This window comes from Mycteria americana, chromosome 7 (genome assembly GCF_035582795.1).
Source record: "Mycteria americana isolate JAX WOST 10 ecotype Jacksonville Zoo and Gardens chromosome 7, USCA_MyAme_1.0, whole genome shotgun sequence".
Taxonomy (NCBI): domain Eukaryota; kingdom Metazoa; phylum Chordata; class Aves; order Ciconiiformes; family Ciconiidae; genus Mycteria; species Mycteria americana.
Window position 1 is genome coordinate 2,036,815 of NC_134371.1, and position 24,563 is coordinate 2,061,377.

At 43.9% G+C, this 24,563-nt stretch overlaps 1 protein-coding gene and 1 long non-coding RNA gene across 9 annotated transcripts in view; one reads left to right on the forward strand and one right to left on the reverse strand.

The window, feature by feature from the left end:
• TIPARP (TCDD inducible poly(ADP-ribose) polymerase) overlaps nt 1–24,563 on the forward strand; it is a 41,642-nt gene that overhangs the window by 2,764 nt on the left and 14,315 nt on the right. Inside the window, exons 2-7 of one of the 8 annotated variants that reach the window (XM_075506759.1) lie at nt 3,496–3,609; nt 5,610–5,725; nt 7,215–7,323; nt 8,479–8,593; nt 10,950–11,018; nt 16,315–17,315. In XM_075506759.1, coding sequence (XP_075362874.1) covers nt 8,591–8,593; nt 10,950–11,018; nt 16,315–17,315 — 1,073 coding nt within the window. In that variant the 5' untranslated portion in view covers nt 3,496–3,609; nt 5,610–5,725; nt 7,215–7,323; nt 8,479–8,590. The other 7 variants (XM_075506761.1, XM_075506762.1, XM_075506758.1 and 4 more) reach the window with 7 other exon arrangements.
• LOC142412105 (uncharacterized) lies at nt 8,096–13,639 on the reverse strand. Its single transcript, XR_012776370.1, has 3 exons — nt 12,614–13,639; nt 10,159–10,454; nt 8,096–8,846 (listed from the first exon to the last, which is right to left on the reverse strand). It is a non-coding gene; the product is annotated as an uncharacterized LOC142412105 (long non-coding RNA).

A 24,563-nucleotide genomic window follows, 5' to 3' on the forward strand; every position in this document is an offset into this window, starting at 1 on the left:
AGGAATAGGTGCCCTAGGACGGAAGAGCTATGAGTCTTTGTAGCTCCAGTAGCAAACAGCAATACAGCGATGCGGAGTTGTTCTGGGCTGATAATGGTTTCTTTTCTCCCGCATGTTGCCAACAGGTCAGAGCAGGAATACTTAGGTTGTAACTGATGTCTGGACTGCGTGTGGGGTGGGAGGAGTTGGGCATTCCTACGGTGGATGCCAGAGATTATGTAGCTGTACTTACGTAGCCAACAGTCTTGAACATCTTGATTATTATTGGTCATTGGTTAGTAACTTTCTGAACATTTATTTCTCTCTCTCCCTCTTTTTATTTATCCATTCCATCAGATTAATATATTACAGAATCTTCAAACTACATTTGCTGTGTTTCTTCATGTTGCGTACAGTGGCCTGTCTGTCAGATTCTGATTACATTTGCCCAGCTATGCCTACCTATGCCCTTGGGAACACAGGGAGATTGTTTCTGCGAGTAAGACTTCTCAACAGTATTGAAAATTCTGTATTGCTTTGAGCTACGGTTCTTTCTTGGCATAGCTCTGCTGAAAAGATGACAAGCTCTTACGGCTTGATGGTTTATACAGTCCTTCTAATCTAGTTCAAAGGCTCATGATAACTGGTTTTTAGCTTGCAAAACCTGTGGAAAGAATCCCTTGAGATTAATACATTGTGTGTGAACAGACCAAATAGGACCATCTTTGCTGTCATCTAGTGTTAATGTTAGGACTTTCCAGTATTTCCTATAGTTAAGTGAATTGCTCGGTCATTAGTTACTGTGGTAGCTGACATCTTGTTTAACAGAAGAATTCTTAAAAACCTTCAGACAGGAACGTGTCTTTTTCAGGGTAGCGATCACTATCACATTCCAACAGTAACAGTTGTATCAACAAGAAGTACTGACTGGCAAGAATCCTCTCTGAGTCCCACAGAAAATAATATTTGTGATTAAAATATGTGTCACCCCAGTGGTGATTATAGCTCATCTCTGTGGTGTTGTACAATTCATGTTCGTAAAAGGAACGCAGAACATTGTGTGCTGTGTAGAATTACAGTGCACACCCTTAATATCTCTATAACAAAACAAATGTTCTCAACATGGACTTTGATACACCCTCTCTGTTCTTTGCTTTTATAACATTAGCTTGTCAGAGTAAATCTTCAGAGATACATTTAAGAGATACCTGATAGTTTAAAATTGTTTATTTCAGCCAGTTATAGAATGTAAGAGAGCAACAAGTCCAGCTGTCTTTCAGAAAAGGAGAGTCTAATTTCTTTGATGTTGTCTCCAGATGCTTGCACGTGGTTTTTTCAATAGTACCAGTGGTGTAATTCTGTTGTACTTGCGGGTGTGTATGTTTTCCTCTTTTTAAGTTAGTCTAAAAATGATACTGTGTCTTCGGTCTTGTGTCAGTGTTTACCCTGGATTTGATGTTTTACTGTGGAGCTGAAGCATCTGTGCAATCTCTTGCATCTTTTTCAGTTCATTATCTATATGCTAGTACTATGTGGATTTTAGATTAAATCATACCACAGCCAGAGGAATGACCCCACTCATATGAAAATACCTTTTTATTTTCCATATGCAACTACATTGTGAACGTACATCCAAAGCTAAAGCATAAACTTGGCTGACCTTGCAGCCATTAATTTTGCTGCCTACTTACCAACCATTCTATTTTTGTTTGCTTCTCTTAAAAGGGTTTTTGTTAAGCACAGAAATGATACTTATTATTTGCTTTCGGTAACCATTTCACCACCAAGTCCTCTGGGGGTGATCACTTCCCTTTGCCCTTATTTAATTGTTCTAGCTGAACCATTTCACTTCACATATGTGTAAGACCTCTGTCTACTCTGTTGTTTTAACTTAAGTAATTCACGGAAAATGAGAACATTTCCTAGTAGTGTAGATACAGCCTAAAAAGCTCGTGACTGAGACTTAATCTTGCAGCTGTCTGTTGCAATTCTCGGGAGAAATTGTGTATTCTCCTCATTCTGGCTAGAAGAAATCTGGACAGATTTCTTTCCATGTTTCCTCTTACATCCCCTCCTTCCTCCCCAACACTTGTTAGTTGGGAAATAAATTCCATAGTTTTGAAAACTGCTAGGTTTTCACATTCACATCTAAATCTAAATTAAAAATAACTTTCTCAATGGCATTTGTTCCAGAGTCAGTGGCCTAAACTATGTCCAAGAATTAAATTGGAGCAGAGCAAAAGCTTCACTATAGTTAAGATTGAAAAAAACCCTCTTTGTTCAAAATTGAACTCTTCTAATATTCTGAAATGCCCGTGTTTACTTGGATGTATTGAAATTTATGATGCAGTAAGGGATTAGTGTTTTGAGTTTTGGATCAGCTGCTAGGGCATTGTTGAAATACAAAAGAAAAGCCTTCTTCGAATAAACATGCGTGACGCTCATGAACTGAGAGCCTTCTGCTATCTCTGTGTGAACTAGGTTGATGAGAAGCTTTCCAATTCTTCTCTGTGTGCTGTGCTTTTTTTTGAAGCATTCTGTGGTGTCTGAGGTTTAAAATTGGATACATAATCTGGCTGTATTATTTTTCAGCCAAATCAGTTCCTCAGTGTGGTTTACAATGTAGCCCCCAAAAGAGCACAGCTGGAGGGGCAGTCTGGGGCCGTTGGTAAGGAACAGCACGGTCTGGAACCAGTGTTGTTTCCAGACACAGTTTTGAGAGGATAGCTTTCTTATCTGGGTATGAATTGGGGAAGAATCCGTGACTCTGTAAGGGGAGGAGAATGTCTGAGTTACCCTCCCCTGTGTTAGGAAAAGGGAAGATGCAATAATCACTGAGGTGAACAAAGCAGAGTACATTATCCAGTGCTGTTGCTCCCTGAGCTGTGCTGTTTTACCTTCTGAGGACATTGCATTGAAATAATGGATTGCTATGCTCTCCTTTAGTTTCTAAAGCTGGGACTTGCTGGATTTCTGTGACACTTGCTGTATCTGAAGGGAGCTCAGGGTAGTATGTGACCCATTTTTGGTGTCTTGAAATGGTCTCATCTGCTCCAGTTTCCTCCTTTAGCATTTTCAAAGTTTTGGTTGATAGGTTCTGCTGCGTGGAGACCAAGTGAATGAAATAATGTCTGTAAATAGATTCTCGGGGGTCTGGTTTGCTCGGCATTTATCCCAGATAGAGTATGGAACTGACCACACATTTTAAAAGTAATATCAAATGCAATATTTGGAAAATAACTAAAATCTCCAGGTAAGAATGAACCTAATATTCAATATTTGGGGCATCTGTTTCTCAAACATCAAGGTCTGGTTCCCATGTTGCTTTGAGATCTGCAGGCGTATCCCGCAGATAATCCAAATAAAAGCTTCTGAAAGCAGGAAATGCAAAATTGTAGTGTTTTATTTAATCCTTTTGCATATCTCTCACTTTTTATTCTGGTCAAGCACTAACCCCCCTGTTTTGGGTGCTGTGGAGGTTTGTGCAGACTGACGTTGTACATGTATGCTTTCCAGGCAGACGTGATCCGAGGATGGCAGTCAAGCCATTTGTTGTGTGGAGGCCACTGAGGAACTGTAACTTTCACCTGCTCAGGAGGACTCTTGATGGGTGTGCCACCTATCATGGAGGTACTGTAAGCCTTCTTACAGGTCACACTGGCGTTTTATGATGTGGTGGAGAAATACAGGGTGAAAGTAAGCCTGTAAGCTGTGTCATTAATGCTTCAGCCCAAGGGCTGCACTAGGAGAGACTGAGGAAGTTGAATGAATGAGCCTTTAAGCAGACCTACCAAATTGTGTTTTGTGTGAGTGGAAGGCAATTGGTAGGCAGTAGGATAGCAAAATGAGCTGAGGGTGTGACTTGAGGTGGTGAAACACCGGTGTAGGGCCCAGGTTTGTTGCTGCCTGTTGGGCCCATCCATTTAGTTCCTACCTGTAGTTATATTTAGGCAGGAAGGATGCCAGGCAATCAGAAACAATCATTTAATGTGGGATAGTCAGCTTGTGTCTCTTTAACAGCAAGAAGATTATAAGCAGTTCACATGTAGTTGCCACACTAGGGATATATCAGGTGATCTGCAGTGGGATTATGCCGGTCCAATTCAGCAGTGTGAATCCCTGTTAGTGGGAGGAAGTCGGCCAGATGGGATTTCTGAGTCTGAAATGTGTCATCCTGCCACCCACCCACCCACTACTGCTCCATCCTTTAGCAGGGTAGGAGGATCTGATGGTGGTTGGTGTCACTTTCCACCTGTGACTTACCTCTGGGGTTTCCCATTCCTGCAGCCTTGAGTTCGGTAAACATCTTCTGGGTCTTAGCCATAGGAAAATTTTAGCCTGTAATGTGTTGTCAGAAGAGTTGGCCATCCGTGTGCTGATGGCTCCTAAAATGCTAATACCTAAAGTAAGAAGGATGAACTAGAAACTGAAGTATCGTGTGAAGAATGTTTGGATGAGTGAATACAAGGGGGTATTTCTGACTACTTCATCTTGTGCATGGTTATTTGTAATCATATGTAACACAGGCTAGCCCTGGGCATTGCAAACATTTGAACTCATCATGGTAATACCCATTTCACTATAATGGTCTGTACAGAATGAAGTACATAGGAATCATATCCAGCCAGCTTTAGAACTTTAGGTGATGGTTGAGCTCAGGTATACTTAACAAAAAGTCGAGGTAAGAAGAAATCCGGTTAATACTAATGCTGAGGATTCTGTAAGAGTTGGGCTGGGTGTAGCAGTGCTAGCACTGAGGAGGACATCACCTCCTAGCTGGGACAGAAAGCTCTGACAGGATATCTGTCGCAAGGAAGCAAGGTCCAGGTATGTGCAGGTGTGCTCTGCAGCAGCAGCGTTGGCTCCAGGGAGTCTGGTGTGGAGCTAGACCTAGTCAGTAAGACAGGAGCCAGGCTAACTACGGACAGCCGCTCGGGTGTCTGCAGTGGTCTAGTTCTTCTCCAGGTTGGATCTACTGAGCTTAATGTAGAGCCTGCGTTACGGGAAAGCAGTTCAAAACTTCTGTGGCGCAGCTGTACGGAACTGCTCTTAGCAGCAGTATAGCTGTGTACCTGTGGTGATCTTGAACTCGGTGCACATTTGAGCTAGCTCTGGATAGAATTGATTCAGGTTCATTTATTTCATGCCATATTGGTATAGATTGGAGATTAATCCATCCACAGGAAACAGAATTAGCTTTGTGTTTTCTAGCTAGTCAACCACGGCTAGACTCAACCTGGACCTATATGTTAGAGGAAATTCTTCCAAGTAACATTTTTTTCCTAATTTAAAAAACCTTAGGAAATGTAAAAGAAAAAAATCTTCGTGAACAGAATTAATATAGCAAGGCAGTATCCTATACCCTTCTGGAATGCTGAATTCAGCAACACACAGATTGCTGAATTGTAGAAATAAAGCATTTATAGTGTACTCCCACACAATAATTCTTCCATAAAGAAATAATCTTTCAAATGCATATTCTCATTCTAAAATGTAGAGCAGAGCATCTCTCCTAATCATAGTCACTTAAGGCTATTTCAGACAAAGAACATCTGCTGAACATAGCAATCATTTTGCTGTTTTCTGCATGATATTATCTAACGCTGTGGTTTTATTTATGTGTTCTGCAGGCTGTATCCATCCAGCTGCTCACAATATCCACAGCAGGGAGGCTTTGGGAGTCAACACTGAGACAAACTGTATGCCATGCACTGAAGGAAGACACGCAGGATTTCTAAAGCAACATGTGCGTCTCTTCTAGTTGGTTGCTTACATACGTATTAGGCAAAATGAAGGACTCATCCCATTTTCTTCCAGATGGTTTTGTATCATTAATCAGGGTCAGAACTTTACTGTGTTGCTACAGCTGATCTGGAACTGTGCCTAGTCCATTGGATGCATGTGATATGTTTGTGAACAATTTCCATTATTGCCATTTTCAGGAGGCACAATTAAATTTGAGGATTCGAACAGTAACAATATTTCCTGAGCTTCAGATTTTTGTTCTTCATCTCCTGCATCGTAGAAGAAAAATGGTTTGTTGAATTTAGTGTTAATTTCTTCCGTTCTTTTTTTTTTTTTTTTTTTTTTTTTAATTTAACAGGTGAATGCTGCTGCTTTCCCCCTTGCTGTTTGAATCATGCAGAGCTTGGGAGAAATGGCAGTCAAATTTATAATACCTCTCCCTTTTAGATTGTAAGACTTGACCTTTTCAAGGGATGTCTACTGAGATCTTCATTCACACCTTCAACTTTTCAAGGGTGTTGCAGGTCTTTGTAGAATCAGTGTTTCACTGGGTAACTAAAGCTCTAAGGAAGGTTTGCTATAGTGAGCAGCTCTTAGCTGTTTTTTCAGGTGTAAAATATTACGGTACTGTTACCTTCCAGGTGTCCCTTTATAATTTGTTGGAATTTTTGATTGAAGAATGGACATTATTTGCATGTAGGTAGTAAACTACCTGTCTGTTAGATAGAACTAGCTGTTAATTTAGAACTGTTTAAATTTTAGTTGGCCAACACTGCATTATAAAGGAACATTCCCATTCTGCTTAGTTTAAATAGGAGTCAGCCTAAAGGAGTAAAAACAAAGCACTGCCATCCACACATCACCACTTACCTTGTGGCAGGATCCACGTGTTCCAGAATCATCAGCGTTGTAGAATTAACCTTCAAAAACTCTCAAAAGTTACATGGTATTATATGAATCAGTTTGTATTGCTCGTATGAGTTAAGGATGCATGGTAAGCATTGCCTTGGCCTTAACTAAATCTACATGGATTTAAGAGACTTCCACAAGAGGGTGCACCAGTTCAACAAAATCGCGTATAAACCAAGTGAGCGTGTCCCCATTGTGGGCCTATTTTCTATCATTTTATGCATTAACTCATGTATCTAAATCAATTTCAAAATTGGATGGATGGTTTAATCAGTTTAACATCCCAGAGCGTCTCTCCGGTCTGTAACAGATACACAAGTGGATACATGATACTTTGTGGGTGAGCAAGTCAGGAATTTTAATTTTGAACAAGCGGCACTGTTTCCAGAAGTCCCGTTCACACTGATGAAAGGCTGTCTTCAGACGCCAGTCACAAAATGCTGTTGAGACTTTTGGTTTTTTTTTAGCATACTGAAATGTGTTACCTGTTCCTAATTTATGCCTGATGCCCTGCAAATGCTCACTACACGCATTTTAAGAATAAGGTTTGAGGATTTTTTTTTTTTTTTTTTTTTTTTTAGTTTTGAAGCATCATTAACTTTCCTCTCAAACTGGTACAACACTGGATAGTACAGCTGCAGAAGAAAACTCCACCTAGAAAGATGACTTCTTGAGAGACTGCTGACTTGAGTATGACTGATACAATTTTTGTCTATTTCTATTTTGTGATAAAATTATTTCTTGTTTCATAAGATAGATGGGAACTTTTAGTAATGCTTCAGCTTAATTTGTATAACACTACCGTACTGATATGCTAAAAGCATTAAAGTGTTCTGCTGCATGTGTAGGCCAAAGTTCTAGGTCCATCCTCTAAGACTGCAGTCCTAGGATAGTAAGATATCTCTGCAGAAATGATTAACTCTTAACAAATTTTCCAGGAAAAGGACCCGCTTTTGAATCGCGCATTCCCTGTCCAAATACATGAATCATAAATCACTTAGAGAGATAAGATTATCTGATAGTCAGCAAAATAACTAGAAGTGTGGTGATACTCATATGTGTAACATATGATTAATTTTTTTTTTTCTGAGAAATGTGGTTTTCGCCAAACTTTCAAGTTTTATTAAATAAGAGAAACAGAGTGGTGTGCTTTTAAAACCTTTAATTACTGGTACAAGATATTAAAAGAAGGTGAATTTGAGACCAAGGAAATTACTATTTTTTGTTACTGCTAGCCGCAAATGTGAAAGTTGGGTCTGGATTCAAAAGGTTTCATTTACTAATATTGATGAATTGGAACTACTCTAGTTTTGATACTTTTCTTTTGAGCAGTGTAAAAGAGAAGAATATGAGGTTTTACTAAAAAATCACCACCACACAATGAATATGTCATTTAACTAGCAAGAAGATTTTCATTTTAAAGACTTAGATAAACTAGCCACCTTCTTCCATTTACACCAGTTCTAGATTATCATGTATAAGCAGATGAGGGTGTTTTTGGTTTTTTTTTTTTACTTGCTTGTGGATAGTACCAGAAGAATAATCTGTGTTTATATTTTTCTTAAAAACACTGTGGTTTTAGGCCACTGCTGTCCTCCAAAGAGCCAAATGCATCTACCAGCCAGATGTGCAATACTGCTTAGCGCTCCAAGATTCCTGGCTGTGTCCGATAACAGTAGGGCACAGGGAAGAACAGTAATTACTATAGTCATTTACTTACTGCTCACCTTGCTCTGAATATAATGGCATTTTCAGAAGCAATTCTTCATTCTGACAGTGTGTGGAAGTCACCCATTTTTAAAACCATAGATACACAACACAGACATCCCCCTCTGTGCCCCCCAGCAAAGGAGGGTCCCAGCTTCTTTTCTAGGTCTGGTATGAAGCATTTGCCACTCCCAGGAGGTCCTCCTTCTGACCTGAAGTTGTATGTACCAGCCTGGCCCAAGTTCAGTCAATGGTGAGTGTTCCAGTGGAGGGAGACTTTAATTAACAGAAAATTTCATCTCGGCATGTTTGGACCTTGAAATTTCTGCCCTCCTAATCTTCAGGAGAGGCCAAAGCGAGATGTAGCCCACGAGGTGTCACTCCAGCAAAGGCTACCCCAATACAGGTGCTGAGTAAACCTTTGCTGCCCTCCTCTCTCTTCATTAGTGAAAACTGGCTTGCGTTATTTCACCTTCATATAAACCCAGCAAGCACTTTTTTCACTTCTTAAAAAACCCAATTAAAATTACCAGTCTTGGTATTAAGAGGGAGGATAGAAATATGCACAGAAAATAAATATTATAATTATTTAATTACACAACTTGTAAGGGAGAAAAAAAGAAATCTATATATAATAGGTTGACATATCATATTATGAAAAATGGACTACTGCAAAAGTCTAATAGGTATGGAAGAGCTAGCACATCTTGGTAACGGGGTGAACTGATCAGAGATTCTCTTTTCCCAGCTGTTAACTTTTAAAAAATGTCTGCATCATTGACATTTCTTTTCCCTTGGTACTTACCTAACCTGACTTGCTGGCACGTGTCCATGTCAGAACAAGGGTAGGGCTTGAAACATTATTTGAAAGTGATTAGCATTTGCCATCAAGCATTGGTATGGAAAAAACCCATCTCTTTGGTTAATTTTAAAGCCTTACAGTAAAAATTAGCTACATAGATGAATTCCTGAGTTTCATATTGATTTCTGTAATAAATGTACATCTTTTGTTCAGTACTGTAAAACATTAATAGATGGATTGTTTTTCCACTTGCTAAATCAAAGTCAGAAGTTTAGTACTTTTACTAAAATAAAGGTGGTATAACTTTGCAGTCTGTTTCCTACTGCAAAGGATATAACGATAATGATTCAGTAGCTTACGAATAACAACTTGCGTTCCTTTTTCTTATTTTCAGCATTTGTATCTGCTGCTACCTAGCAAAGAGCAAGCCGTATACGTTTGTGTGTTCTCATTGAAGTGCTGAATGGTTGATCCAATGTCCCAAGTGCTGTTGTATGAGCCGAGGGACCTGTGTCCTCTTCCAATTGCCACTGGCTTGTTGCTTAACCTTGGCTATATCTCATTTTGTATTTTTGCTTAATTGTTATAGCAGACAAGATTAAGAAAAAAATAATATTATTATATTACATAATAATATTAAACAAAAAAAAGCCTGGAACTGTAGATGTAAGTATTTTATGAGTAATAGTATGTACTGATTTCTTTACTTGTACATAGTGGGAAATCCAGTGGTGTAAAGCAATTTAAAAAAAAAAAAGTAAAATGTTGTGTAGCGATTGATTAAATTGGAGAAATGATAGCGAAGTTCTTGAAGGAAACTCTGGTACCACTGAAGTCAACTTCATTCTCCTCTTGATTTGCTGTGTGAAGTGAGGTAGGTTGCTTATACTCTGCATGTCTAAAATAGACTGGGGACAGTAGCACTGAGATTCCTCACAAGAGGAATTTTTTTGATGCCTCGAAATCAATGAAGATCGCCTAAGCACAGTATTATACGTAATGTCAAAATAACTTACCTTCCAACCCATATAACTTCCTGTAAGCATGAGTTTCAGTCGTGCAACTTCTGTGCTGAGTAGCAAGATCGTGGAATGATAGCGGTGGTTTTGTGAATTATCGTACTATCAATTAAATGAATTATCGTACTATCAATGAAAAGCAGTCTTGCAGTACTGATGGGTTTGCATGATGACCTTGAATCACTTTTTCTGGAAAGGCCACCTCAGATACTATGGAAAGGTCTGTGCCACATAACACCACAAAACATCCTGCCTTTTCTTTTCAGTAGTTTCAACGTTCACCTGCTCCATAACTGAGGAAATGAAAATGTAAATGTGTTAAAAGCTTGGGAGAGTTGACTGAACTAGATGATGCAGTTTAGAAAGATATCCTGAAGACAGGGACCTATTTTTAGCTTCATTAACTTCTTTTCCTAGTTACAAAGAATAAGGAGAAAAAGGTTTTAAAACATGTTGGTCTAGGTACTGCATTGTTTTTGCTCCCAAAAGTGTCAACCCACAACATCCCCAAAAGTGCATCCGCAGGAGTTTGTGATCTTTAATAAGAGGGCTTCCCCACGCCCACTGCTAGCCACCGCCAACAGTTTTTCCCTCCAATTTGCTGGCAGAAGAGCTTTCAACATAGCTCAGTTTTACCTTTACGTGACGAGAACCATCACTTTTTCCCCATGTGTTACTGCAAGTGGGCACATCTAGCATCACCATGGCCCTCTTTTTTAACTTTCCTTCAGAAACCTGTACTTCCCTTGGAAAGTAAGTTGACAGTAGTTTCTCATTGTTTCTCCCAGAATGTGTACCTTAAATGGAGTGCTCCATCAGAGCAGCCTAACAAAGGTGGTGAAGAGGCAGTTTGCAAGGTAAAGGCATCCTGAGAACATGCGAAATACAACTGTGGAAAAGGTTAGACTTCGATTTCTGGGTCTCATATTAATTGGGCTATATTGGAACCTTCTTACCGTTGCCTGATTTTAAAACGGTGGTATACACCCCTCTTAAACTTGTTGGGAGGGGAGAAGTTGTGGAAGACGGAGAATGTGGAGTCTAACAGCTTTCTTTTCTGCTGGATTATCTGGCAGAAATACACTGGGCTAAAATAAGAGTTTGTGGCTGCGACTGTTCCTCTCCCTTCTCCTTCTTGCTGAAAATGCAGAGAGCAAGAGTCTGTGCGAGATAGACTTGGGATTTAATGGCTTCAGAGGAACTGAGAAGACGCAGCACGCCTTTTGTGTGCCGCCTTGTTCCGCAGCATCCTTCCAGTTCCCACCAACGTTTGTTGACTTCATATAAAACACCAGAAAAGGACAGTTAACCCTCCTGTAATGGGATGTGTTTTAAGAAGTTAAGAATGTTCCTTGTGCAATTATTGAGGTAGAAAAGGAGGTCTTGTTTCTGTCACTTGAAAAAAATGTGTTGGAGCCTGAGAACTTTTTTTTTTAGCATGAACTTTTAAGTCAAAGACATTTCCCTTCTTTCATCAGCAAATAAGTGAAGTGTGCATACTGGTTATTCCATTATTTGCAAGTCAGAATTGTAAATGACTGCATTCACTCTGATGCAGTTTACCATCTGAAAGAAATAATTAAAGCTTGCTTTCTCTTGCTTAAGATTTAAAGGGGTATTTAAAAATGAGCTCATACTTCCACGGTGGTCATAGTTTCTTTATATATGTGTGTGGGGTAGCCTCAGAAGTGGGTGTATGATCTGCTGGTGTGCCGTGATGTATTTCCTTTAATTATACATTTGTTTTGAGAAAGATGGTTATTCCAGGCCTCCTCCTTTCTTCAGTTACATCCTCACGATCCCACTGCAGTGGGAGTTGTGTGTACCTCGGTGTGTAGTTCAGCCATATGTGCTACTTATTTATATCCCATGCATGAAATAAGCTCTTCCAAACAGATAATTTCTGTTCTGGTAATAGAAGATAAATGCAAGTGTGTATACAGCTCTTCCTCACTAAATGAGGATATGACACATTGCCAGTCACCGTGCTTGGTAGAGCTCTTGTTTTGTCCAGACAGAGTGCAAAGCTGAGCCTGTCTGATGTTTCAGACACTCGAGTGAGTTCAATTAATTTGCAGATGATAATTTGTTTTCAGCTCCTGTAGATACGGATGCCTTCTTTACTCAGCCTCTATTGTGTCATTCTATAAGAAGTCAGCTCCAACTGCATGAAGCTCAATTTTTGTAATTTGTTTGTAGAACTGGCATATTCTCCCTGCATTATAAACGCAGCTGTGCGGCATTCTCAGAATGCGCTGTAAAGCTTATGTCATCTCAAAATGACAGTTTCTTTCCAGACGCCTGTATTCTCTGTATACGTAATTTCATAAAATCACTGAGCGTTTACATACATAAGGAATGAAAGACTGTCTTTATTGAAAAAGAAAACAAGAACACAAATAATATAATAGGTGTTCCATCAACATAAATTTTACCTTCGGAAGTTATTTACCTCTTTAGGAGTTATTTTATCTGGCCAAGTTAGTGGTGCAGATGCACTCGGCTGGCGTCGAGTCCCTGTGAATCGACGGACGTGTCCTATTGAAATGTTCGACAGGAACAGGCGCATGTGATTCACCAGGGGAGTGTCCCAGGCCGTCACACCAGCAGCTGAACTAACCCGTCGTGCTCTCGCACACGCACAGCGTGCAGCCAAAAGATGACAGCACGCTAATGGCCTTTGGGCAAAGGAAAGTTAACCATGCTCTTGAAGAATTCCACTTATACGCCATGTAAATAAATAGTAACTTACTGTAATTCATTACATTTGCTGTACTTCATGCTTTTTCAGCGTGTGTCACAGGCAGTGACGAGTACAGTCCCAAATCCTGGCAGCCCTGGGCGAGAAGGGGCTGAGCTCACGCCGTGTAGCTACAGAAAATGAGTCACGGTGACTTTGTTCCAGGATGGGCTTCTGGTTTGTTTCTTAGTCATTAATTAGCGTTCTTTGAGTAACTTACACTGTGAAATTCAGTACCGTTTGGAAGTTGAGCGCGCTATCTTTGGCTTTAGCGAGGACTGTTTATTCCGACGTGCTGCGTGACTTTCAAGCTGCAAGGGCTGACAAACTCGCATGTTCGCGGAAGCGGCTCCCTCCTCGCGTGCAAGCACACACGCACGCCTGTGCGCTCTCGTTGGCCTATTACTAGTTATTTTTTGCCGGAGGAAATCCTCCTTACGGCCCCCGGCGGTAAGACGCTGGGGCTCGCGAGGTTTACCGGGGTGAAACGAAATGCTTGCTGCGCGGTGGATCAAACGCAAAGGAATTTCTTATCCCTTTACTGTTGGGAGTGATCTAGCCTCTGTCCTTTCAGTTTTCTCTGGTGTCACATGCGGGTTCGGTATGGGGACTTTAGACACGCAGGGCTGTCCCGCCTGTGGGAACAGGGCGTGCTTCAGCCCGGCTGCCTTTGTCTCCGTGCCGGAGACCCCGCGTTGCCCCGGCACCCCTCGGCGGCGAGGGCCGAGGGAAGGGGCGGCGGGGGCCGAGGGAAGGGCGGCCGGGGCAGGCTGCCGCCGGGGGGAGGCTGCCGGCGGTTTCTGCCGGGGCGGAGGGGGCGGGCCGGGCGCTGGGCCCAGGCGGCGGGGAGCGGCTGCGCCGCCGCCTCCGGAGCTCCTCCCCGGGCCGCGCAGCTGGCTGCCGAGCGTTCTCGGGAAGCGATATTTAAAACAGCGAAGAGAACATGTGAGGAGCAGAGGGAGCTGCGGGGCGGGATGGGCGGCGGGCCACCTACCGCTGGGCGGGCAGGGCGGCGGTGAGCCCGGGCTGCCGCCTCCCGCAGCGCCGGGGCTCGGCTCCGGCTGCTCCCGAGCTGCCCCCCTGCTTCCCTCCCTCCCCGCCGTCTCTTGGTAACCCCGAAGGCGGCTCGGAAGCAGCCCGGGACGGTGCGACCCGGGGCGCAGGCGTTCCCGCATCTCGAAGGTGGAAGGGCCGGCGGGCGAGCGCCCGGCTGCAGCGGTCGGTGCGTCCGGTTCCCCCGCAGGCAGCGCGGGCGCCGAGGGGTCCCCGCGTCGCGGCCTCCGGGTAGGTCTCGGCGGGGAGCGGTGCGGGGGAACCCGGGGACGGCTGCGAGGCGGTCTGGCCGTCAGCGGCTGCTCCCTTTTGTTCGGTTTTGTGTCTGGGCCGTTGCCTTTTTTTTTTTTCCTTCCCCCCCCCCCCGATTTCTTTTGGGGCCGCTGGACTTGCTTTCCTCGGGAGGTGTGGTTCGCGTGAGGTGGGGAGCGCTCCGGGGCTGAGGTCCCCCACCGAGAGCTCCTCCTCGGTTGCAAGACGTTGTGCGTTGCTCTTGGTGGTTCTTCACGCTGTTTGTAAATAATAGCGACCGAGTTGGCACGTTCAAAGCGCCGACATAGAAACGCCAACAGATTCTGGTCTTCTCCGTTCCCACTACTTTCTATTCTTTAGAGTTGTTGGGGGATTCAACTCTCTACGGCAAGGCAGTTTGTTAAAAATAGCAGCAAAACTTCAGTGATAATCAAGCGAGCAATGCCACTATTGAAATAGCATTACCGATACGGCTGACTAGGACCAGAAGTCACTTACGGAGCTCCCCGGCAGCCCCTCCTGCCCGCGGCAGGGGCTGTGGGACCCCGGCACCCCCAAGGGAGGCGGCTGATTCCTCGCGGAGCTCAGGATTCTTAAACCTCTGAAGTTACTTGAAGGTTTAAGGCACCCTTGAATTGCCTGGTTTAGAAAGAGAATTACCTGGTACGTCCGTGGAGGAATAACCGAGATACCGATAATTTTGGAGTTTGTTTTAACTGGCAAACAAATATACCGGTTGCTTTAAATTTAATCTAAATAAGGGAAACCGGAGAGGTACAACTTTTCGTTTTCCTGGCAATCCTGACGTGCTGTTTCCCAGGGTAATGTGAAAGCCTTATAAATGAATGTTCCAAAAGAAGGAAGACTCAGTGAGAGATTTTCCAGAGCGAATCGTCAGTAGTAAGAAATTATTGCCAAATTCTATCTCTTTTCTGGGATTTTGTTTTGTCATGAGAAGTTACTTTGCTTGGAATGCATTTATCCAGGAAGTAACCCTTAATGTGCTCCAGCCTAGGCTTTGAGGCTATGCGCGAGGAGATTGAAGAGGGTTTAATTAAATGTAATCAAATATTACAAGATTCCTGATTAAAAGGCACAGAGCTTGCTTTCTGGTGACGTACAAGACGTACTGTTTATCTGCACTTTAGGAAAAAAAAAAAAAACCCAAAACATTTTTCACCTTGCAAATAATGGACTCTTTCTCTGTTCCGGAGTAACTAGCACCCCTTTGTTTTCTTCCGTGCCCGGTGTTAATTTGTGTTGACTGGCCTTGCGGGAGGCGAAGGAGCTTGGCGTGTGACAGCAGGGTGACGGGGCGCAGCCTGTGCATCTGAGTCACGGTGTGAGAGAGCGTGTGGGCATGCGAGAACGGCTGCGTGCGAAGTGGGAGTGTCTGGACATGCAGGAGACTGGCAGTGTCAGATGCGTAGCAGGAGGAACGGGGTGTAAGCACTTGAATTCCTGTGTCTGGAAAACCACGGATTAAATCCTGGCCCCTGCTGAAGTCGGGACGAAGTTTGCCGTTCGTTTAAGTGAAGCCAGGGGTTCTCTGGCGGTGCCGCTGGGTGGATGCGTGAGATGGTGCGAGGGAGGATGTATGTGAATGGGATGGGAACGTGTCCGTCTGCCCGTTGAGCTGGTGGAGGAAGAAACGGTGCGTGAATGTTTAAAGCGTGGTGGGAACGTTCGGGGCTGTGTGTCTGCTAATGCTTCTGTTCTCGGGTCTGTGTGCGAGGGAGGCATAAAACCGAACAATGCGATGTTCACTTTTGTGGAATATAATGAAGTGAAGTGCTGTTTATTATTAAACGTCATCGCAAGGAGGAGGGCATCAGACCATCCCCCTTTCCTGCTCCCCCTCGGGGGACTGTGTGTGCGTGCCTGAGTGTCTGAGATCTCATGTGTGAGAAGACGATGAGCGTGTGTTTGGGATTAATTAGCCTGAGTTTAGCTGGTTTCATGCTTTACGTGCCTAGGGGCTACCCACAGTCACAGAGAGGGGAGGAGTTTGCTGTTGCTGGCTCGAAATCCTCTCCAGGGGTGATCTTGTTCGTGTCAACCGTGAGCAATTAGAGAGATTAACTGTCTTGTTTTCCTTTCTGCCCTAGATTGATTCTTGTGAGGCTCTGGGACATTTGAAAGTGATTTGGAGAGAGCAAAGTCTGTCTCTGATGGACACCGAACCAAAGCCAGCGTGTGTCGTGCAGCAGGCTCCCTGCCCGGGAATGAAGTGCCCTCCTTCAGAGGACTTTCCTCCTCAGATAAGACTGTCTGAAAAGATACCACCAGTGAAGCCTTGCTTCAAGAAGAAGCAGCAAGTGCAGAAGAGACTGGACACAGAAACTCTCCGGGCTTTGCGGCCCATCTTTACCAGTTTGCTGGGAGCTGGGACCTTGGATAGGGTCTTTGTGCCCCGAGGCCAAAGTGGCGGTCATAGTGGTTTATGTGAACCTGCTGTGAAAAAGACTCTGGACCTCGGCGCTTCTTGCCCCCAGCCAGAAAACAACGTGACTGTGCTGATGCCAACAGCTCCAGACGTGCAGAGTCAGTCGCCAGTAGCTCGTCCTTCTTCTGGGCATCCTGAGCAGGATGTGCAGTCGGGAGAGCAGGGCTTCTCACCAGAAACGACTCCTGGAACTGCTGCTGCTAATAGTAACGAATCATTCCAGGATCATCCTTTGCACCCAACTGCCAGTGATGGTGCGGCCTGCCCTTTGTTCCCAGACAAGATTCTGGAAGGTTACACATCTGACTTACTCCAAGAGAATAGCTGTCCGATGCAATACAATTTGAACCCAAGCAATAAATTCAGTGCTGGGATATTCCAGGATAAAAGCGAAGAAGCTTCTCTTGATCTGGTATTTGAGCTCTTGAACCAGCTGCAATATCACACCCATCAGGAAGACGGAATAGAAATCTGTGTGGATTTTCTCCAGGGCACCTGCGTTTATGGCAATGATTGTCCCAAACATCACACAGTCTTGCCTTATCATTGGCAAGTGAGGAGGACAGCCACCCAGAGCTGGCAAAGCGTGACCAATGATTCCCAGGAGCATCTGGAAAGACTCTACTGCAACCCTGACAATGATAGGATCAAAGTGAAATATCGGTAGGTAACTGAATTTACTTCCTTCCTAGCAAAGCCAAGGCTGCTTGACTGAGCAGCGGTGCAGACATATAACAGAATGTGCGTTCTTTTTTCCTGACGCTTTGCATACAAGTGTTTTATAAACCCCGTGATGATGTTACCTGAATAGTATCTAACAAGTTTGCCCCAACAGAAAGTTCTTGCACGCCTATTAAAACTGCTGTTTAGCATCTGGAAAGTATTCTTTGAAGCTGAAGGACTTGAAGTGTGTGCAATAAGGAAACTCCAGTTCTGTAGAAATTGAGAGTTGACAGAGACGGATGTGTAACGTTGTACTTGCTCTTGGAGTTCCGAATTAGTCTCTTCTCCATATTAGAAAAAGTGGCAGCACGAATGAGCCTTTGGAGCGGTTGCAACAGGAACGATACAGCGGTTGCTTTCTGTCACTGTGAATCCAGATTGGCTTTATGCACTCCAAGCACAGTTTTCATAATTGCATTCTAAGCAACTCAAATCAGATGGGTACTCTGTTAAGTCCTTTGACTGGAAATGTCATGTAGTTGCTAATATATGGTGGTGTTTCAGCTAATTCGCCATGAACGACCTGAGCAGTACCTTCAGAAATGCTGATCAGCTATTTAAGTTGTCATCTAAAAATGTGAAACCATTTATTAGAAGTTATTGTTTCCTCTATACATAGTAGTGTTTATCTACTCACTTTCTGAAATTAGAAAACAGCTTTTAAGTTCCCCTGGTTACGTTATCAATTTAGGCTTGATCCTTCACCCTGAGATCTAACCCAAAACTTCTTCAACTTTTATAGTGCAGGTTCCATTTTGAAAAGTAGTGGGGAGTGCCGATGTTTACAAGTTCGTCAGACCTACGTGGGCCACGTTTCTATGAGCGCAGGGTGTAGCCTGCTCTTTTGGGGTTTTTTTTCTGGAGGAAACATGCAGTGCAAAGTTCTCCTATCTGCCCTGCCGTAATCGGCAAGCCGGGTGCAACTCATTGGAGCCACAGGCGGTTCGAAGCGACGCTGCTGTGGTTGTGTCTAAAAACTGCAAATTGCCTTTGCCATCTGAGGCCTTGTGGGTTTGTTCTCGCTGCCTCTTCTTCCTTCCACTTCCTGAAGAAGTGTATCCCTTCATGCTTTAATTTTCATTTACTGTGCTGAGATTTCTCATTAGGCGTCAGAGACCCAGTCTAATGCTTAAAGTCAGCCTGAGCCTTGGCTTTCACCTAACTGGACGTTGGCTTAGGCACTAAAACGCAGGCTCCATCAGCCTACGGATCCATCCTTATTACTGAAGACCATACCAGAATATAGATACCCCCCACTGAAAATGAAAGCGAGCAGGAAATAAGAATTATATGTAATAGGGAATAATCATATTTTATAGAATTGTCTTGACAAAATATGCCAGTCTGTTTAAAAAAAAAAAAAAAAAATCTTGTAACTGCATAACAGATAACATTTGCTGTATTTTACAACAGAGAAACTTCCATTTTTTCCAAGTATTGTAAGTAATTTCTGAAAACAAAACAGCAAACGTAGAAATCAGACGAGCCCATGCAAATAATTTAAATTTGAGCTCTGTGCAAATGAGCAAAAAGTTTTCTTTTTGAAGCCTGTATCGCAGAATCCATCGCTACACGCATGATCTCCATGTTCTAAGTCATGGAGTTAAGAATGATTAATTTTAAAAGAAACAATGCTTCATCATTGCTTAGTCATCTCCAGCCTGTAAAATCGGCTGAATAGCGTTGCCCGCCTTTACACTTACTTTGCAGGTTTCCAGTCTGGTGGGTATTTTGGTCTCTTGGTACACAGAGTTTCTGTCTGTCTGAACCGGTCGGGAAGAAACTTACGGGGTGTGTTGCCAGACACATGACGTTCTGTTCCCCGTGAATGAAGTCAGAGAAGGAGCGTGACTCGGGGAGGCCAGGTGTGCTGGCTCAGCTTTGCCGGGTCTGCAGGCAGCGTGAAACTGCTGTCGCAGCGGAGGCAGAGTCTTTGAATACAAACTAGACTGCATCTCGCTGAGCTGAACGCTCACCCGGTGAGTGTCTGCCTAACTTCAGGTAAAAGTAGTCTACTGAGGCTAGGATTGTTTTAAACATCGGTATTTTCTAACTAAGTCCTGTTTCGAGCTGCTAATTCTGTAGCCTGTACTCTTCACAACATCTTTTGAGAGAAGGCAGAAGATCCGTGCTTCGGTCAGTGCTACAGAATCGTGCCCCAGTGCAAGGTTGGAGGACGCTTGTAAATTTATAATATCTGCTTACCATGCAATGACAAATGGGCCAGTTCTGTAACTCTTGCATGTATTTCCTCCCTTGGAGGAGCTTCGTGTTTGTGGATCGGTACCCGTGAGAACCTAGGAGTGCAACTTCTTATAAGACTTCTGATTTCAAACCTTGAGTCTGATACGCATTAAAACTTAGGCTTAACGTGGTTTTGAATCAGATTTTGAAGTGGGGGGCAAATGTTTTACCATGTGTCGTCACCAGTTTCTTCTTAACGCAACATCATCTTGTATCGGAAGAACCTGCTAAGCCTTTCGCTGTGGACTGCTCGGACCCGGTGCGACTCTTGGTGGAGTTCACGGGTGGTCACCGCGGCCTGGCTTCCCTTCTGTTCCTGGGCCATGTTGTGTCTCCTGGCAACAAGATGCAGATAGCAGCGTGTCGAACCTCGCCGAGAGGCTCGCAAACATGCTAGAACAGCTCATCGTTCACATGGTTACCGCATTATTTGGCTAAAGCTATTAATCTCTTGTGGTCAGACTAGCTTTGCAGGCCTATCTATACAGATTGCATACAACAAGAAAATGTCTGTTCAGCAGTTTGCATGTCCAAGAAAGGCCGTGCAGAAGCCAGCCTGACAACCGGTGGGTGGTAGTTGTTTATTCGCCTTTGTTTTAAACACAGTTTATATGGCACAGTAAGTAAGCATTACAGTCTGCATGCATAATGTTGCCGTTGTAAGAAAAAAGTCTGCTCCAAGAAAGTTGGGCCATTCAAGAAAGCAGTGGGCTATTGGATCGATTAGAGAATAAACTAAATGCAGATACGATGTTCTTCAAGTAGCTATTTATATTAATCTTTCTTCATCTCAACATTATTGAGTAACGTAAAATATACATTCAGTTGTTGTCTTTCACCTGAGGGAACATGATCTTAAAGTAGGAGAAGTGGTAAGCCTTGTTTAGTTACTTCTTTGTGATATGGCTGCCTCGGATACTCGTTGCAGTTTGGCCTCCAACCAAATATAAAACTTTATCATAAATTGTTTATAGTTTTGCTTTCTTAAGTCTATCAAGTATTTAGAGCCAAATACCAAGCTGTCTGAACAAATGGGGGAATATGAATTTAAGCAGGTTAAAATACTTAGAAGCACTCAGTTTTCCTCATACACGTGAGGAGCGGCCCTGGAGGAGCTCCAGCTTGCAGCGAAGCATTTAGGAGCGCAACGCCAAGTTCTGCTTTCCAGCGTGAGGGCACCCACGCCGGGATATTTTAAGATGCTCTTTAGTGAGGGGAAATTCTTGGCTGCAGACCTGAGCAGGTTTCCCCCCCCCACCCGTCCAATCATGCATATGTTGCTTTTCAAAATAAGCAGCATCGTTACTGATTACACCAGGATTTGTTTAAAACGACTCTGCAGTTCCTGACCCATCAGTTCCCCCTCTTTGGCTGCAAATTCCACCCCTTCTCTTGGCACGGAGACATCCCCGTGTGCCACGGGAACCGCAGCGTCTCTTCAGCTGCCTGTACCCTGGCATATCCCGACTCCTGTGAAACACCACCTTCTCACGGTTGCTTTGATTTCTTTCTTTTTTTTTTCTGTAATTTCTGCCAGTTTTATGAAATGGCTCCTTCTAGCTAGAAGAGACAGGCCAAAGTGACACGGCTCCGGCCAGGGAGAGGCAGGCGGACCTGCAGTGGTACGTGCTCTGCCTGGGCGCAGCGGGCCAGTTACTCGCTGCGCCGGCACGGTGCGGGGACGAAGTCAGTAAATGCTGCGTGTTCCCAATGGGGTTGTCAGTGGGCACATGGAGGCACCCGGGAAGGAAAGGTAAGGTCAAAAATAAATGCAAAGGAAAGGAGTTTTCCTTCATTCATGCGCTCAACTTGTTTCTCTGATGCTGTTAGAATGTGCTTACGTGATTTTGAAATCATACAGAGCGCAGTGGAAGCGTTTCGGTCGTTCACGGACTTCTGCATGTCTCCTGAGCAATGGAATAGTTAAATTTAGGAAGTTATCGTTCTGCTCTGCACAGCTGCCACGGCGTGTGAGAACTCACGTGTTGCTGGTAACACCGGAGGTGAGAAAACAGCTGAAATTCACTGTGCCTGGCGACTTTGTCTGGGGTGTTTCTTGAATGTACATAGCTGAATGGTTTTGAACTTCTTTTAATTCCTTGCTAGAAGGAATGCAAGACAGAGACTCTAAATAAAAAGCATGTGAAGTGATTTTAGAAGTGTTTGCCGTGTGCTTTATAATAGCACGCTTCAGTGAATTCCTGTTTGCTCCGCTTTGGAGTATCGTTTACATATGAAATAAAACTAATTGGCTTCTAGCTATACAAACCGAGGGAAGTTAGAAGTGTTACGCTGAGCCGTCACAGGAATCGGCAGTCACTCGTGTATCCCTTTTCTCGTTTCACGTCAATAAACAGATTACAGTTTTGGAAACAGCTGTCACCTGGCTTCAGGTTGAGGTCAGCCTGTTCCCTGTGTACTTACAGTAATAAAACAGTCCTTTCTGAAACAAAGATTTATAATTGGCGAAGCAGATGGCTCGGAAGAGTTGCTCGCAGGTAATCCAGCGGGCCCGGTGCTGAGCGTTGCCCGCCTGTTTCCGTAAGGAGGAGGAACAGAAAGAGGCTGTTACAATTATTTGCTTAGCGAGAGCAGCGATCGTGAAGTTCCTTCCTAGCTGGTACACGTATTTATTGAAATCAGTAGGGATTTGAGTGAAGTTATAATTGCAAAATTTGGTACTTGCGGTCAGATGTATAAAGGAGTCCTTTTTTCTGGGGGGGAAGCTGCATGTGGAGGGTGTGACATGAACCATTGGACGGAGCATTCGGAGAGGTCCAGATTGGTGGTCACTAGTGAGTGTTAGGCTTGTATATGACCATCGTATGTAAAGCATTGATGGAATGGATGCAGTTTCATTATTTATCACAAGTCTCGGAGGTATTTTAAGTCCTGAGATCGGATAGAACTATTTAAAAAAGCAGCAGGTGTGTCCGTGCAGAACGCTGTTGGCAGATGGGCCTTTAGACTCCATCTGAGTGCTTCAGAAAGTGTTCGTATTGCAGCTTTGTGCACGCAAACGCCTCTCTCGTGACGTGAAACCCCGTTGCCGCTCAGAGCTGTGCTTGTGCTCTAGAATGTCTGCCGATACAAAACTGAAAACTAACAAACAAAACTCTCTGCAAAACGTACGCTCATCTGGTGCGGGTAGGAGACCTTTGAAACCAGCAATCTACCGCAGACAAGGACATCCATGTTTATCCTCTAGTGCAAACAGAAGATGCAACTTGCATTTAAATTATGAAATATGGTACACGCAGTAATCCTTGGAAGATTTGAATGTGTTTGACATCTGCGTTGCTACAGATTTTTAGACCTTAGCAGTAGTTCACACCAACGTAGCTGGTACCTCCTGGCCAAACGTGGCCAACAGTGGCTTTCTTGGGAAGAGTAGAACAAGCCAGACCTGCGTCTCGGTGCAGTCTCTTATCATCCAGCAGTGCCTCAATGACTTCCTGAGCCAGAGATGGTATCTCTGTGTGGGAGAGAGCTGGGTGCATTTTTTTTTTTTTTTTTTTTTTTATTTCCCCCTGCCAGAAAAGATCTGGGGCCAGACTTTCAGCTGAGCCTGAGTACATCTGGACCAGCATCCGTCCCAGCAGTCGTTTCAGGTTTAGGAACATGCAGTCGGGCCAGGCCCTCTCAGTGTGAACATTTCCAAAGATTGCTTTTCAAGCCCCCCCGGTCAGCAATTGTAAAGGCAGGAAAGCCTGCCTTTCCAACTTGAAAAAATGTATATATATAGGAAAAGCAGTAAAGCTACTCCTATGTTGATAGTTTGGGGTGTTTTTCTCTGATGATGGAGCCTTTTCAGCGTCGAGGTAAATCTTTCTGCAGCACCTTTCTCTTTTCTGAGTCTTTCCCGCTGTACGCCTCCTGCATGGCTTACGGGCACAGCAGAGACAACCACGGTGACGTGATGAGGGAAGAAATTAAATAAAACATGAAACTGATTTCCTGCCCTGTCACCTGCTGCCCCTCTCTTCAGTTTAAGCATGAGGAGACGCTGATGAGATCCAGACTGCGGGATGGTGTTTACCAGCCTGGTTTTGTCCTTGCCCTGGTCCCAAGTGTTGCTTGGGTGAGGGACGGTTCCTGTTCTCCTCTCCCGCTCCTTACAGCAATAGCTGGGCCGGGGCTGCGCTTTTCTTGCTGTGTTGTGAAGAGCCGCTTGAAGAACGTCCCTTCACGAGTGTTACCGGGCCCTCCCTTACTGTTCCTCCCTACGGAATCGGTGCTGGTTCTGATGGGAGCAAATTTTGGCCGCCGTTCACTAAGATCTGCTGTTCCTATTTCAAACTGCCGGTACCTCTGCTTAAGAAGAAAGATCTTGCTAAGGGGATGCGCTTTAAGCGAGGTTCAGTTCCACGCAGTGGGGTTTAAACACTTGGTCCCCACCCGAGGCTGGACTGCAGCCTGCAGCTTCAAACAACTGTTTGCTACAAATAAGATGAAATATTGCCGGTTTTGGGTCACCAGAAAGTGTCAACGCCTGACTTGCATCTCCTACGGTTGCTGAGTTCCGTTTGACTAATCTTTCAACCTGAAGCACAAAAGGTTTTCGTACCTGTTTGGATCTTTTCAGCTCATTTTTTCCCCCCGAGCGACTTTCAGGTTGTTGCTATTGCAGAGAGGAACTGGTTTAGTCAGAGAGAGAAAATCAACAGTTTCATCATCTAAGTGGTGTTTAACTCTCAGTCTTGCTTTGTATCACAGCTGTTCTGATGGGAACGCAGTTTCATTTCCTGTACAGACCTTTGTTGATCGCAAGGTCTCTTTTTTTTCTGAACCCTGTTTGTGGTAAGGCTCATGACATAGAACTGAACTTAGGAGAAGAGTTTGAAACCACATGCGTTCTCATAGCCCTTACAAAAAGTATTTCTCCTAGTCATCTATTTGTACATAACAGCTAGCGAGCATTTGTCTCATTGAATGGAAAGAGCA